The 16780-nt window shown below is 41.6% G+C and overlaps 1 protein-coding gene across 2 annotated transcripts; it reads left to right on the forward strand.

Moving 5' to 3' along the window:
- Nucleotides 1-9971: 9971 nt before the first annotated feature.
- LOC121754126 (protein YIF1A-like) lies at nucleotides 9972-11659 on the forward strand. 2 transcript variants are annotated; one of them, XM_042149472.1, is made up of 4 exons: nucleotides 9972-10120; nucleotides 10778-10992; nucleotides 11160-11258; nucleotides 11334-11659. In XM_042149472.1, exons 2-4 carry the CDS (start codon nucleotides 10975-10977, stop codon nucleotides 11487-11489), a joined length of 273 nt encoding a protein of 90 aa, XP_042005406.1. In that variant the 5' UTR covers nucleotides 9972-10120; nucleotides 10778-10974; the 3' UTR covers nucleotides 11490-11659. The 2 variants fall into 2 exon arrangements, with proteins under 2 accessions (XP_042005406.1, XP_042005407.1); XM_042149473.1 differs by having other exon boundaries at nucleotides 10778-10967.
- The last annotated feature ends 5121 nt before the right edge of the window (nucleotides 11660-16780 follow it).

Below are 16780 nucleotides of genomic sequence, written 5' to 3' on the forward strand. Positions count from 1 at the left end.
GCATGCCAAATTCCCCCACCTTCTCCTCCTAGAATACAATCTCCGACTCCCGCATTCCAAATTCCCCCACCTTCTCCTCCCAGAACACAATCTCCGCCTTACTCTCCTAAACTTGCCCCCATCATCCCGTTGGTACAGTACAGTGGGGACGACTCAGATGATGACGAGGGGGAAGAGGCTTTAGCGCAGCCGATCGCCGGTCACAATGAGGGCATGTCTACCCCACAGCGGGGGGGAGCGGAGTTAGAGTCGCTCATCGGAGATCCTGTTAGGGCTAGCCCTAGGCCAGAAGAGGGCACCCCTGCTCTGAACATCCCGTCACCAGTGAGTGGCGGGGTTCTAACTCTGCCCCTTTCCAAGGGCCACCACAGATAGAGGTGGTGGATATTGATGACGATGATCTGGAGGACTTTCCGCCTCTCCCCAGTGATATTTTACTTCAGCAAAGGGAGGCCGAATGGAATTTTATACTAAACGTTGAGGATGAACCAGCACCAAGGAGAGAGGAGGAGCCGCTATGCCACCGGTCACGCTGTGTGAGGTGGCGCATGGATGAAGCAGAGGCCATGGAGGCCAATCAGCCAGAAAGGGAGGAGGAGCCGATATACCATAGGCCCCATGTCGTGCGGCGCCTAGTGGATGAAGAAGAGGTTGTCGAGGACAGCCATGCAAAGACTGAAAGGAAGAAGAAGGGGAAGGATCTTGCTCACCCTCCTCTTAAGAAAATCTACCATGCCAGCCAGGGAATAGTGATCAGGGACGCCGACCAGCCAGTCTCCACACTGCCGCGAGAAGAGGAAGAAGGCAGTGCGACTGAGGGGCGTGAGCTGCGCTGGACCCGGACGTCCAGGAGACGACAGGGGAGGCCTGCACTAGCCCATACCGCCGACTAGTCTAAACAATCTGTGGTCTTGACCGCAGACCTCCTCCAGCAGATGCTCGAATTTGACAATCCTAAATGGCAGGAGGAGGTCAACCAGCGGGTGACCACGCAGAAGTGACTGAAGGCAGGGAAGAAGCTCCACCAACCGTCCGTTGAGAAAATACAAGTCGAGGAGAGGTTTGCCGAGTACATAACCGGCATTGGGTTTGAGTGGCTCCTGGAGGTGGATGAGACCCTATTCCTGAGGTCCTGGCCAAGGAATTCTTCACTTCTTTCCGGTTTACCGGCGACACAGACCTAGAGGCTAGGAGTGTCACTTTCAGGGTGTTTGGCCATGGCCAAAAAATGAGTTTAAATGAGTTCTCCATCAGGATGAGACTCTATACAGAAGCCCAAGTGGCCAATGGGGAGTGGTTTGGGCGAGATATCGACCTCCCGCACAAGAAGCCCGACTTCGACCAGCAAGCTGTCTGGAAGGCCCTTAGCCATGAGAGAGCTCCAGCCTTCAAAGCCTCTGAGTCCAGGGGAAATCATATCGCTGACCCAGCCCTTCGCCTCGCCCAGGTCTACCTTGGCTACAACCTTCTAGGTCAAGCCAACATAATGGCCATCATCACCCTAGCTAAGCTCTACTTCATGTGGAGCATGAGAGAACAGAGGAAAGTCCACCTGGGCTTTTGGCTGGCCTACACCATTAACCAGATTGCTACCCGCCCCGCTCGCCATTTAAATGTGTGCCACCTCCTGGGAGCTTACTTGATGAGAAATTGGATTCTGGAGATCCAGGAGAGTATGGAGCGCCCCCTCCGTTGCCATAGACCTGAACTGTTTGACCTGGATTTCTTTTTTAGAATACAGGTACTTGAGAAGACGCGAGGAGAGAAGTTTCGCTTCTACACCACCGGCCAGCAGGAGCAATCGAAAGGTCAGTTGGAAGGAGGGAAGGATTGCCCCGCCAGCCCTGGCAAGCAGCAGAAACCCAGGCTGGCATTGGTACCCACCCAGAGGACAGAGCAAGAGGAGGCTGCTCAAGGCAACAATGAATGGAAGCTCCGAATGGAGGAAATGATGACGCAACTCGTGGAGAACTCCCACGCCAACCTGGTCCTGATGACTAGGGTTGGGACGACGATGGAGAGGTTGCTGGAAGTCGTTCGCGATCCAGCCAGTGCCCTGGGGAGACAACCAAGCACCAGGCACCCACCACCTCCCTCTGCAAGCTCTCCCCAAGGAAGGCGTACCTCCACTCCGACCAGGCCATCCTCTGCTCCTCCTGCTCAGCAATCCAAGAAGAACTAGTATATTATCCTTACCCAGCTCGTTCGAATTCAGACAATTTCTATTTTTATTTTATTTTTGGTCTGTAAATATACTTTGATCCGTTTCACACTTAGACCTGTGACTGGTCTAAGTGTGAGAAGTTTATGGATTCTCTGCTCTTTTAACTGCCTACGTATTTTGTTCTTTGTTTTTCTGTTTTTTCGGCATGCTTTGATTATTGGCACTATCTCCCACTTAGTCCAGTGTCTGGTCTAAGTGTGAGAAGTTTTCCCTGATTTGCTATCTCTGTGCCGTTGCCTAACCCTTTTTCCACTGCATCAAGCCACTCGAGGGCGAGCTAATATACAGTGGGATGGGGAAGGGTTAGCCTAATATAAATCATACATGTCCAATTATAAAAAATGCAAACAATCAGATAGAAATAATTAGGGCAGTATGCATGGAATTGGATAAATGAAAGATATGAATGCCTGGGGAAGAGTAAGAAAAAGGATACAATATGTTTACATGTGAAACTTGATTGCCTAACTTGATCAGTTTGAATGACGTAAGTATGATGGAAATGCTCAATTCTAAAACCTTCTGTGAAGCCTCTCTAAAATGCGAGTTATAAGCCAAAATAGAACACTTTCTACTATTTTTGCAAAGGAAAAAAATACGAGAGGCTACTTTTTGATATTTAGATGAAAATTGCACCAGTAATAAGGACTAAAGGCATTAGGACTTAACCAATTGAGCCATTTCTTCCTTCGTTTCACAAACCCACCTCATCAAACAAGGTACCCCCTAGAAAGCCACGTTGAGCCATATACACTTTCACCCGTCTTTTGAAGCCTTAAAACCAAATTTTATATTTTGTAACACATGAGGAAAATGGGTCGAGAGAAGAATTGTATCAAAAGAAAAAGAGATGGCAATAGAAAAGCCGAAATAAAAGGGTAGCCGGGTTGAGTAAGTTGGTCAATAGGTTGATCAGTTCAGTTCGAAAAAAAAAATAAAAAAAATAATATATATTTTTCTTTATACTTGAGGACAAGTATGTTTTAAGTGTGAGCAGTTTGATAAGGCCTATTTCATGCATCGGTTTAGGGGTAAAATATAGGCTACTTGATCAGTTTATCGCGCAAAGCGAGTGTTGATTGTACAGGAATACCGCTTGACCAAAGGCAACAAGGCCAAACTGATCAAGCTGGCACAGAAGGCGGAAAAAGGCCAAAACTGGGTGGGTTGATCAAGGTGGTGATCAAGTAGCTAGCTGGGGGACCACTGCATTCTAGAAGGAAGACACGTGAGGCTGATGCGCTGGAAAGTGATTCTCAATCAGTTATGAAGGACTACATTCTAGAAGGGGACACGTATCGGTGCGTAAGCTGCACAAGGACGAAGGCGAATCCTCATTCGGTTATTGAAGAACCAAAGTTGTTATCGTAGCTGGAGGTTGTGTGAAGCGCCTATAAATAGAGCGACTAAAGGGAGCGCGACAGAGAAATCAATAGCCTAGTTAAATAGTAGAAATGGTCAGTTCCTAGTTCCAAGTTCTTCCCCAGTTCCACAATAGCCTAGTTAAATAGTAGAAATGGTCAGTTAGAAGGAGAGCGACTAAAGGGAGCGCGACAGAGAAATCAATATTTGTTCGGCGCCGTCTCAAGTTCCGACCGAGGATTTCTCGGCTTTATTCGCTTTCTTGTTTTCTGAATCTGTTAGCTTAGTTAAATTTCATTTTGTTACGTAGTTAAAGAATAGTTCTTGTTTTGTATTTCGCAAGTTCACAACCCTGTTTAGAGTTCTGAGTATAAAAATCAAAGTTGTTTGCTTTCGAAATTCTTGTTTACTGTTCCAGCTTAGTTTAGTTCTGAAATCCCTGATCTGAGTGTTTGAATCTTCATTATGTTAAATGACAAAGTGTTGTAGTTTCATAGCATGATTAGGTAGTTATGTCTTTATTTCAGCCTGCCGTTTACTTGGTCCGTTATTTGTTGTAAGCATGATGATTCCCTTAATCAAGTAGTTAGTCTATTTTCTTCCTAGCTGAAAGTGCAGATTTGTGTCAGGTGTCGTTTCGAGCAAAGGATGTATCCTACTGATCAGGATGGAAATCCCAGCTAAGCCTGAACCTGGTATAAAAAATTCATCAACCCACTTCTTCTGACTAGTATAGTAGACGTAAGGGTCGAATCCCACAGAGATGATGCGTTTTGGTATCGTGGTGATATTCTGGAAGGTTTGGTTAGCTACCACGCTTTGGGTTGAGACTTAATCTAGGCTGGAATTTAAGATGGTACTCTACTGACTAAGAGGTGGGAGAGATGTTTGACAGGCGGATGTGTACGTGAGAGTGGGGAACATAATGTTTCAGAAACATATGGAAAGTATGAGTTTACTATAAAAGGCTAAACGGAATATCAGAGGAAAAGAGGTAGTTAGGTGACTAGGCCTACAGATCTGAAAAGTAACAGCTGAAAAGTAAAGGACAAAAGTAAAAGTGGTTAAAAAGCAAAAGTGGTCCCAAAGTGGATGGAGATGTATTCTTCTTCAACATGAATCAATTCAGATCAGCAAATCCAGACTTATCACCATAGAAACACAGATTAACAACTTCATGAACACAGATCTACAATTAAAACTTCAAATCAAAAGATCGAACACCGAAACTGCAACTAAACTTACTAGGTGAGATGCAAGGTGGCAGAAACTACGTAAACTTGGCCTTCACACTTAACCATTTTAGATCTAAAATGGTTAAACTGTGGCGAGGAATGAGAATATGAAGGATAATGCTGAAGGGTTGATCTACCGAAAAGAGATTGCTAACTAAGCGTAGGAGTTGATGAACTCCTTCATTCCTCCTCTTTTTTCTCTCTCCAAGTGGCTTCCTTTTATAGGGAGGCCTCCCTTGATTTTTAGGGTAGACTCTCTTCATGAAATGGCCCTTTTGCCCCTTGCTTGCGGCTGATCTTCCCAGCTATCCTTCCTCTCCATCTCGAGCCTTCTTGGCATGCATCCTGGTCAGTATTGCACCCTTCTGATGCCTTTTCACCTAAATTATCCGAACATTCCCATACTGGCTAGAACACTCTCCCTGCACACTTTAGCAACTGTTTTGCAGATATACCAATTATGCACATTATACTGACCAGTAACCAAGGGCTAGAATACGACTTATCACTAGCGTAATCTAGTAGTTTAAAACTCCCAATTCAAAGTATGGCAGCAGCCGAACCCTGTTCACTAAACACACACTCAACGCACCAGCTTCTATGTAGGATCGACCCCGTACTTGTCGCTTTACTGTTAAAATAGTGCATGTTTGGGAGTTATAAATGTTTTTGTGAAAGAGAGAGCGCCTTGATCAAGTGGCAACGACTATTGCAAACTGATCCACCGGTTCAGTTATCTTCCCATATAACTTGATCCACACGCGAAATCTCCCTTTCCACCAGTACTTGTTTTTGTTTATTTTTGTTGCTTGTTTCCGTTTATGAGTGCTTGTGTCTGTTTTCTGTCTAAGTCTTTCTGCGTCTAGGTCTAGGAGTTTGAGTCTTTTCCTTTTATGTAGAGTCGGTCAGGTGATAACCATACATTGAAATTTGCCTTATTTATTTTATCTTGTCTTTTATACTTGAGGACAAGTATGGTTTAAGTGTGACCAGTTTGATAAGACTCATTTCATGCATTGGTTATGGGGTTAAATTCTGTGTTTTTAGTGAACTAACATGTGTTTGTAAGTTCAGGTGCTTAAAAATCTACCGGATCCAGGAAATGTATACAAGTCAAACCGGGCAGATGAAAGTGAGGAATAGTGGAGTAAAAAGCGCCAAAAATGTACCTGACCTGGGAAAATGACGCTGACGCTGGTAGAAAGCAAAAGTGAGACGGGGAACATTTTCTAAAGGATCTTTTCGGAGGGCAAGAATGACAAATCATCAAGGAGAGCCCTAGAAATCCATTCCTCAGCTATAAAAGGGGGCATCATCTCAAGTTCTGGGAAGAGTCCTTTTAGTTTTCACTTAGTTTTACTTACATCACTTCACACATCTTGCGCACTTCGGATCAATGGAGTAGTACTAGGCATTTGTGGCGGATTAGCTTTGTTTCTGTGGTGTAACACCGTCCCCAAGGGGGCGAAGATATAATTGTTTTACATTTCCGTTGTTTTGTCTCGCCGTGAACTTCTTCGTTTGAAGCTCGACGACTGATATTTCTGTTCAGATCTTATTCCAGTTGCTATGGAAGTTTATGGTTTCTGTTTTATCTGATTTTTTAGGCTTAATGTTGGTTCTTACTGATTTGGATGCTTTTCGCAATTGGTTGTTGAGTTGAACTTGAGATCGGTTGAATCAGAGTTGTTTTGTTGTTGAATCGGTTGAATCGGAGTTGAGTAGATATGGATCTGAACATGGTTGAGATGGGATCGGGTTGATCCGTTGTGAATCGTGGTTTGGAGTGTGGATCTGACACGTAGTGGTTTCAATCTGCATGGTTATGGCTGTTTACTGTTGATTTCGATTTGCTCGACCTGGTAATTGTAGATCCAGTAGTTTTTCTAAGTAATCGTGTTGTTTGAAGTCCGATATGGGTTTGCTCTGTTTCTCTGTGCTTGATGCTTTGTTTTGTTGGTGTTCATGTCATATTGCTGAAGAAGATGAAGATCGTTGGTAGTTAGAGTCAGATCTGTTGTTTGTTTGATTTTGCAGCTTTTTCTACCGTAGTAGCTAAATCGGGAAATTGTTCCTATTGTTTTTTTTCTTACGTATTTGTCTGACTGTTTTGGAAAATATTTTACTTGACCTGGTAGTTCGCTTAAACAGTTCTTAGTTAATTTTACGTCTCATGAGTCATACATGCGTACGTGTCTTTCTCGTTTCCTAGGTCTAGTAGTTAGTAAAGTGCTTTTAACTCTCTCAAGTCAAATAGTTTTAAAAAATCTCAACTCATGAGTTGCGTCGCAACAACCGACCCTTCCCAAGTTCTCTAAATACTTGCTAACACCTCCGTCTCTGTGGGATCGGTCCTTACTTCCATATACTAGCCAATAGAATGATGGGTTAAGGTTTTGAAGCGATAAAAAGTGCACCCAACGACCATTTCTGATAGATTTATGGTTTGCTAGATCCTGTGGTTTAGGGCATCCACAATAAGAATAGCCCAGCCATAGCCCAGCCACAAACTCCTCCTGCCACATCATCAGCACTAAAAATCATCATGCCACATCATTAGAACAAGCAAATAGCCCAGCAATAGCCTAGCAATAGCCTAGCCACATCACTCAAAATTATATAAAACAAATAATTGACAATCACACAAAATACGAAATTAAATTTACGATACAGATACGGGAAAATTCAATAATATTATTTAAATTTAAAAAAAGTACATTAAAAAAATTACATTAATTTTAAAAAAATTATATTATTTTTAAAAAAATCCCGACCTCCGCCTCACTCCTCGTCTCCGTCGCCGCCGTCGCCGCCGGTACCCCTCCGTGCCACGGTGGCGTTCAAATCGTTACGCATGCTCACGAGCAATGCGTGAAGAAAACTCTTCTCCTCGGGGTCCTCTGTCGTCTTCCAATCGGCTAAGATCTTGACCATCTGAGCACGCGTTTGTTGACGTGCGAAGAATTTAAGATCCTCTGTCGACTGGCCAAGGGGGGATGCCGACTGGACCTCCTGGGACCCCCCGGCACCCCCCTCGCCTCCCGTTGCGCCCGCCTTTGACCAACATGGCGAGTTCAGCGAGCGAACGGGACGGGAGCTCCTGAGCACCCTCGGGGAGGTCGTGGGAACCGCCGCTGCTGCCGCTGTAATCACCGGTATAGTTCAGTCGTTGCTTCTTCGGCCAGCCAGCGTCGACACCTGCCCGGAACTTCTCGGAGTCGTTCAGCACCTCATAGCAGTTCCAGTAGGTGAACTCCTTATACAACCCGGGCTGGGGGAAGGCTTTCTCCGCTATCCTCCTGCAGTCATCCTCCGTTTGGCCACTGCTCTGCATGCGGAGGGCGTTGGCTTACAAGCCCGAAAATTGGGAGACCCCAGCTCTGATTCGGTCCCACGCCTTCCGACACTCCTCCCCGTTGCGCGGCCTCCCCTCCGGGCAAAATACCTAGTAGGCTGCTGCTATTTTGACCCACATGTTGACGATCCTCTAATTGTTCGAAGTGAGGGGATCATCGCTAACACTCACCCACGCCTTGGATAGCGCGATGTTCACCCAAGCAGTCATCCTCACCCGGCTGCGATGACTCGCCGACCCTCTTGCCCTTCCCCTTGCCCTTCTTCTTTGGGGGGCCCCGACCCCGCCCTACTCCCCCCATTTGAACGGGAGTTTCCAGAACACCGAGAAGATCAAATCCCAACTCCTCTAAAGAGAAAGTCTCATATTGCGTGAACTGCGCCTCCGTTGGGGTCGATGTGTGAGAAGAAACAGTCAAAAAATCAAAACTGGGGCGATAGACGTTCCCCCCCGGCGTCCCCTGTGTCGCCGGTACCCCCTCAGCGTCCCCTGCATCGCCGATACCCCCCTCCCCCCCGGCATCGCCGGTAACCCCCCGGCATACTCCCCCCGGCTGCCATCCCGGACATCATCTGCTGCCACGGGTACATGTTTTAGTACCCGGGCATTGGACCCCATCCACCTCCCACGGGTACCAGGGGAGTTTGAGACCCGCTCGTCATTGGAGTACCTTCGTTGTTGTTCTCCATTTCACGTTGTTGATCTTGTACAGATATTACGATAGAGAGAGTACTCGTTAAAACAAGTGGTGCGAATGAAAATGATGTGCAAATAGCGTATATATAGTGTTTCAAAAAAAATATCCGCTCGCCGGTCGCTCGCCGATTGGGAGGCTGCAATAGCGCCGAGCCGATCGGCAAGCGCATCGGCGAGCTTCCATGAATCGGCGTGCGCTCGCCGAAATTCTCGCCTATTTGGTGCTCGCCGGTTGCAATATTTCGGCGAGCGGACCGTTGAGCGCCAAAATCGGCGAGCCGGTGCGCTCGCCGCTATTGTGGATGCTCTTAGAGAATCCTCTAGGTTTGTTTGATTGAGATATACCTATGCACGCACTAATTTACGCATTTCAATGGTCCAAATCATAGTTTGTAGTTTGTACAATGTTTAGAGTTTGCATTTGATTACCTTCCTATATTTAGTTGTATGTCGATCATACGCAAGAAAAAGAACATCAAAAGTTTAAGAAGGAAAAAAAATGAAAAACTAACCAGGAGAAAACATGCAACTAGGAACACTAGCCAAGAGCCACCCAAGATAAATGCAAACAATAAACATGAAATAAGAGAAAAAAAACAAGCAATCCATCAACTAGATAGTCACCTTCTATGTGAGTTCTCTGCCATCGCCAACATTCTAATATTGTACTCATATAATTGAAAATTTCCATTACTTGTCTTGACAAGAACGGAAAATCCACACCCTCTCATCCAAGTTTCAAGGCTGCAAAAAACAACTCCCACCGTCCCAACTAAATTGAGTCTTATTCGTTATTAAGATGACCTAAAATTTAGTCGTTTTTTTTTTTCTTAAAACAAACCTTCTAAACACTATAACTAAATTCCTTCTCCTACTTTACTCTCTCTTTTCTCTCTTTTTTTTACTCTCTCCTCCTTTATTATATCTTTATTTAACTCATTTAACATAATTTTTTAATCTCTTTGCTAAAACAAATGCATCAATTTAATTACAATGAAGGGAGTATTGTTTTTTTTTTCAAAATTGTGGTTGGACTTGAAATCTTATGGATTGACAAGGGAAAAAACAAATAAGAAAACCCAAAAAATTCATTCACTCTTGTATGACCCAAGATATGCCCATTACGTAAACCTGAAACACGAGATGCATCAGCCCATTGCCATTTTCCGCTTAAACTCCTTAAAACTCCGTCGTTTCGTTTCCATTTCTCAACTCTACCGGCCACGAATCCTTGCTCTGCCTTTACCGGTAAGCTTCGTTCACTCTCTGCACTTTCAATTTCTGCTGAAGAGACCTTTCTCTTGAAAGGTCGGTGCTTTAACCTGATCCGAATTGCTCCGGGGTCGGATGCAGGATTCGCTGTGATGTGCGGTTTCCGTTTAGTTATTGCTTTAATTTTTGCTCAATTTGTGACAGAGCTGTGTGTTTTTCGATTGTTTTTACCATTCGATGCGCGTGAATGTGAAATTTGATGTATTTGTGAGTGTTGATTTGAAGGGCGCAAATCACTCTTTTGGGTTAGATTGAATTTGATCTGGATTTTAACGGAGCTTTGCTTGTGAAATTTTGAGCTGGTTAGCGTAACTAGGAGACTACGAAGGCTTAGTGCTTTAGTTGTGTTGACTCTAATCGTTTCTTCTTAACTTCTCATTATAGTCGATTAAACTAGCATTTTAGCTCACACAAGTTCGCGTTGTTGATATATGTTGATTATCTGGACAAGAGAAACAATCTTGTTTAGATATCAACGAGCGCTGTATTCAAATTGAATTATGCTAAGATATCAAACTTCCTTGGAGCTTGCTTCGTTAAATACTCGTTGCTGCATTGATGTTTAATTTGTTTTTCTTCTTTGTTTATGGATTTGCCTCAGATAACTTTAATAAATGTTTATTGTTCTTGTAGATTTTGATTGATTCGTGAAAATATGTATGATAATGTGGGACCACAGCCTGGGATGCGTCAGCCGCCGAATGCGGCACCAAACCCTTTTGGGAATTCGTTTTATGGTGCAAGTTCAGGATTTATTAAAGGTGGACTGGGTGCTTATGGAGAGAAGATTCTGGGATCTAGCTCTGAATACGTGCAAAGCAATGTGAGCGATGGAATATAAACCTAAGGTGGCTCTGTTTTTTGTTTGCTTTAGATGAGTTTTTTCATGCTTTGAATACGCCCGATGTTTATGCTTATAGTAGAAAGCAACGCCATTCTACTATTCTAGTTTTGATTTAATTTAGGAATCTTTTATGGTAACCTCTCATCTTGTATTCTGATTGCTCTGAAACAGATCAGTAGGTACTTTTCCGACCCACAATACTATTTCCAAGTGAATGATCAATACGTGAAGAACAAATTGAAGGTCGTTCTTTTCCCATTTCTGCACAGGGTAATATTTTGATCTTCCTTACGATGTTATTATTTATATAGTAGTAGCACTTTCACTTATTTTTATCTTATTTAGGGCCACTGGACGAGAATCTCTGAGCCAGTTGGTGGCAGGCTCTCATACAAGCCCCCTATTGATGATATAAATGCTCCGGACTTGTACATTCCTTTCATGGCATTTGGTACATATTTGGTTCTTGCTGGCCTATCTTTAGGCCTCCATGGAAAGTAAGTTTATTCCCTGTGCCTTGTATTCTGCTCTTGTTACACATCTTATTTCATTCTGCTAATCCTGTAATCAGAATTGGCCGGCCGTCATTACGTTAAAAGTGATTATGAACTGAGTTGATGTACTGCTACCAGAACATATTACTCATTTAATCTATAGTTATTTCTGTGTTATCTTCTCCTGTTGTCAGAAAATGTTTCTTTGGAGGTCTGCTGATTGTAAATGTGCATATTGGTATTTGTGGCAAAACAAATGTCTTCATTTGCCTTCCTATTTATGGTGGAATATTAAGATGTTTTTTCCTTACTTCCAATTTTGCAAGATAATCTCAAGTGTGAGCTAAATACTCAACTTAGTCGGAGAAAATTGAAGAAGTCAGCTAAAATAGATGCGAGCAATTGAATAGCAATAGCTACAACTGTGACTTCACCTATGGCTATATACCCAACCACATTTTCTATCCCAAATCTGGCGAATTTCGATGCACACTTCTAGCTAGGGTTTCCATCAATTTATCTTCTACCATTTTTTTTTTCTTTTTTCACCTTTAATTCGTAACCTTTTATTTTCTTTCAATTAATGTGATTGATTTACTTCTTCATATTTTAAATTTGAAAACCTCCTGCTCTTAAAAACATAAAATATTTTTATTTTGGTTTGTCCTTTATTTTTAAACTTTATATTTTAGGAAGTGGACCCCACGAAGCACAACACTATTTCCACTCATTTTTCTCTTCATCTCTCTTATTTTACTAATTGTACATTAAAAGTCCGTGCCATTTAAAAGTTTCTATTTTTCGAGGATGGAGGTAGTATTACTTATTTAATTTTATATAAAAAAAATTGATTTGAATTAAAATATTAGCACTCTAAAATTTAATTAAATAATTTGCAATTACAACATAAATATAGTCATTTACTAAACATAAGGGCTCGTTTGATTGAGTGGAAAAGCATGGAAAACAATCCATATCCATCCTTATCCCTTGATTTCATTTGCGTGTTTGAGTTTAGCTTAAACCTGCGATAACTTTAGTGACCCGATTTTTATTTTATGTTTGTAATCTCATTTCTTCGGCTAACAATATCACAAACCCAACACGCGATAGAGAATTTTTTTTTCGTTGGTCATCTCGATACTGCGACATATGTCATATTTGTCCTTCGCATTTCAAGCTTAATCTTTTAGGGCTTCGAATGCTCCTACTAGTTCCTTTGTACGTGAAGGTCTCCGGTCCAATCTTTTTTTTGTCATTAGTCACACCGTGGTTGATTGCGGGTCTTCGATGGAGGGGTAGGTGTTGTGCTCAATGGCATGTACACAACGTTTGTGGAAGCAATTCGTCTTCGAGCCCACCCAAACTATTGAAAATATTTAAACATGAACTGATATGTGCCTTAGACTTTTTCTCTTCAGGTTTCCTTCAGACTACGTTGGAATGCTTCTGATACGGAGAGACCCGTATCAATGATAATTGGCGAGAATTCGCCAGATATTGATGGTCCGTTCGCGGAGAGTCTCCATCGAGCAACCGATGAACAAAGGCGGAAAAGTAAATTGAAGAAAAATAAAAAGATGGGAAAGAAAAAAGATAAAATATAATTGTATTTCTTTAATGATCAAAATGATAACAATCATTCCTATTTATAATATGAGTCCTAACTTGTCAAACAAGAAAATATATATCTAATACTCCCTCTGTTCTGCGGTAGTTGAGTCATTTCATTTTCTGCACTCGTTTTGGAAAAATGGTAATAAATAGTTAAAGTGAAGAAATAGTAAAGTAAATGAGAGAATAAATTTGATAAGAGTCTTATCTACATTATCTAAGTAAATACAGAAAAGATATGTTACATCAATGTTAAACTAAATAATAGGATATGAGGAATATTTCTCGGGATATGCTCGTATCAGCTTCCCTCCATGAAATTCTTCTGAATGGGTTTGGGGAGGAAAACATATTTTGTGGATAATCAGAATTTATTTTAAAGATAGAGCATTGAGAGGATGAGAGACGTCGGTTTCTCTATTAGAGAAACTAAAAATAAGAGAATGCTAAAAATATTTTTATTTATTCATTTTTAATTAATATAATCAAATACTCTATACAAAAAGATGTTTTATAATTCGACAAATAAATCAAATTTAATCAAACTAATCAAATCAAATCCTAGCAACTTATGAAAATAAATAATACTCCATCCATCCGTCCCAACTAAGTTGAGTCACTTCTTTTTTGCACTCGTTTTGAAAAAAATTGAAATAAATAGTTAAAGCGTGTTGGAAAGTAAATAAAATAAAATCAAGGAAAGATCACTAAGATTAGGGAATTACCGTGGAGAAGGGCAAATTAGTTAGGGTAAATCTTTAACATGATTAGCTATTTCACAAAGAGAGAAGGCAGAGCATATCACCAAGAGAGAGAATAGACTGAAGAATGAGAGAATGCGGAGTAACATAAGCCAGCAAACAAACACAACCCTTCATCCAGGTAAGTGAATCACCAAATGGGCCTCAAAGCATTGGGCCTATGATTAATTCACATTGGGCTTGAATAATTTCAACATCAAGCATTATTAAATATTAGACCAAATCCAAGATGTGGTCCAATATTCAACATTCTCCACCTTTGGACCACATCAGGAGAACATGTGGAGAACCTTAGTCCACTGCTGCTTCATCATAGCCTACAAGGCATTCCTAATCACTAAAGAACACAAAGTTCATTAGATAAAGAATACCAAGTTGTCTCAAAACACAAATGGCTTGCACCACTTAGTTAAGTAGGCCTTTATTTTTCCTTAACACTCTAAATGGCTGAGCCCAATTAGTCTATAAGGTCTTTTAACCCCGGGACATGCACATGCTCAACCAAAATCAAAATGCAACCTTTTGCTGCAAGAAAGCAATTTTTCCATGGAGAGACATTTAGTTTCCATGTCAGTAGGATTATGATCAATATGCACTTTTTGTAAAAGAACTTCACCTTTTTCCACAACGTCTCTAATGAAATGGAACCTAACATCTATATGCTTAGTTCTATCATGGAAAACATGGTTTTTACACAGTTGAATGGCCGACTGACTATCAGAATAAATGCAGGAACACACTTAAGAAATTTGAGTTCAGAGAGAACTCCCTTTAACCATGTGGTTGTTGGGGATATCGCAACGGAAATTGCAAATTAAATAAATCCACAAAAGAATCTATTTAGGAGATTATGTGGATCGATTCAATTTCATGCTTGAACATGTAGAGACATATTATTGCGCAATTAATCCCATAATTTATAATTAAATTATGATGTTGAATACTTACAATTATGATTCTCCAAAGAATCGAAGTGGCTTGCTACTTCTCCACTGTAGATCTTGAAGCTTGATTGTAATTGCAAGACCAAGGATCTTATAACCTATGACCCAGCTCTAGATCTAAATTCCTTGTGGGAGGAATCTCTTAGAAATAATAAGGATCTCCAAGGAGAAGACAAGAACACCAAGTACACACAAAGAGGAATTTTTGAATTCCCCTATTAGAGAGATAGGGCCGAAAATCCAAGGTGTGGAGGCTAGGGTTTCACTTCATGTGTTGTGTCTAGTTGTCAAGCCTCCTTCACCCCTATTTATAGATTTTGTGATGGGCTAGTGGAAAGAGGCAGAAGAGACGAGACCGATCAAGTTATATGGAAAGATAATCGATCGGGTGGATCAGTTTGCAAATGTCGTTGCGACTCGATCAAGGCGCTTCTCTCTCTTTCAAAAATTATTTATAACTCCCTAACATGCATCCTACTTTAAACAGTAAGCGACAAGTACGGGGTCGATCCCACAGAGAAGCTGGTGCGTTGAGTGTGTGTTTAGTGAACAGGGTTTTGGCTGCGATCACGCTTTAAGTTAGGAGTTTTAAATTACTGGATTAAACTAGGTAGAATGTAGACTATCTACTTGATCAAGGGACATATCGTGCTGGAAAAAGTAAACTGATCAGGTAAGTGACAAACTGAAATAAATGACTTAACTACCTAAGCATGCTACGATTCTACGAAATACTTTACCATTCAACATTATGCAAGTTCAAACTTATGGATCTGGGAATTTAAGACCAAAACTAAGCTATAACAGTCAACAAGATTTCCGAAAACAAATAACTTTGATTTAAAAACAGAATTCTGAACAGATCTTGGAAAATGCGGAATACAATACAAGAACGATTACTTTCAACTACTTAACAAACACGAAATTTAACTAAGTAATTAGAACTGAAATGAAAGGTAGTGATAGATCCGAGAGATCCTCGGTCGGAAACTGAAACGGCCGACGAATGGATCTGGATTTCTCTCTCGCGCTCCTTCTCACTCTCTAGCTAACCATTCTAACTCTTCTGATGGAAACAAAACTAAAACTACTGATAAAGAAAGGAAAAAGAGAGATAAAAAGATCTTCTGGAGCTATGACAATGCGTCCTCTATTTATAGGCTCTTCATAACAACCTCCAGCTGTGATAACAACTTTGGCAGTGAATCTTCGTCCTTGCTGGAATTCCGCGTCTTATCTGTCGATACGTGTGCCCTTTTCTGTTTCGCCGTGGTCCTTGGATAACTGATTGAGGATCGCTTTCTAGCTCATCGGCTATACGTGCCCTCTTTCTGTTTTGCAGTGGTCCCCAGCTAACTGCTTGACCATCAACTTGATCAACCCACACTGTTTTGGGCCTTTTTCGCCTTCTGCGCCAACATGAGCAGTTTGGCCTTGTTGCCTTGGTCAAGCGTCATTCCTGCACAATTAACACTCGCTTTCCGCGTAAAACTGATCAAGTAGCCTACATTTTATCCTCTAAACCAATGCATGAAATATGCCTTATCAGCTTGGTTAGGGATCTATGGGGCTTGGATTGGGCCTCCCCTATTGGACCTTCTTTACTAATTAAATTATAACCCATAATTCAATATAAGGCCAATGGAATATTTCTTGTGCCACTATTGAAGAAATACTGACCACCCATCCAATCCGTGATTACAAGCAATCCGGGTTAACCTATTTAATATATTATTTCCCGTGTCTAAGACTTTCCATATCCTTTTATTAATTTGTAGTATGGTATGGACTTTAAATTAATCAAAATCTTTTATTTCCAAGAGTTTGTCTAGTACGAGAAGTATATTAAAATATACTTTGCCTTTTCTATTATTCTAGGATAAAATACAAACCGGCCGGGTTTCCGAACAATAGAACTTTTCTCGAATACCTCTTAGGGATATAGTCATACCGTGCATGCACACGATTCAATGTAATAA

The sequence above is a fragment of the Salvia splendens genome, chromosome 11 (assembly GCF_004379255.2).
Source record: "Salvia splendens isolate huo1 chromosome 11, SspV2, whole genome shotgun sequence".
NCBI classification, from domain to species: domain Eukaryota; kingdom Viridiplantae; phylum Streptophyta; class Magnoliopsida; order Lamiales; family Lamiaceae; genus Salvia; species Salvia splendens.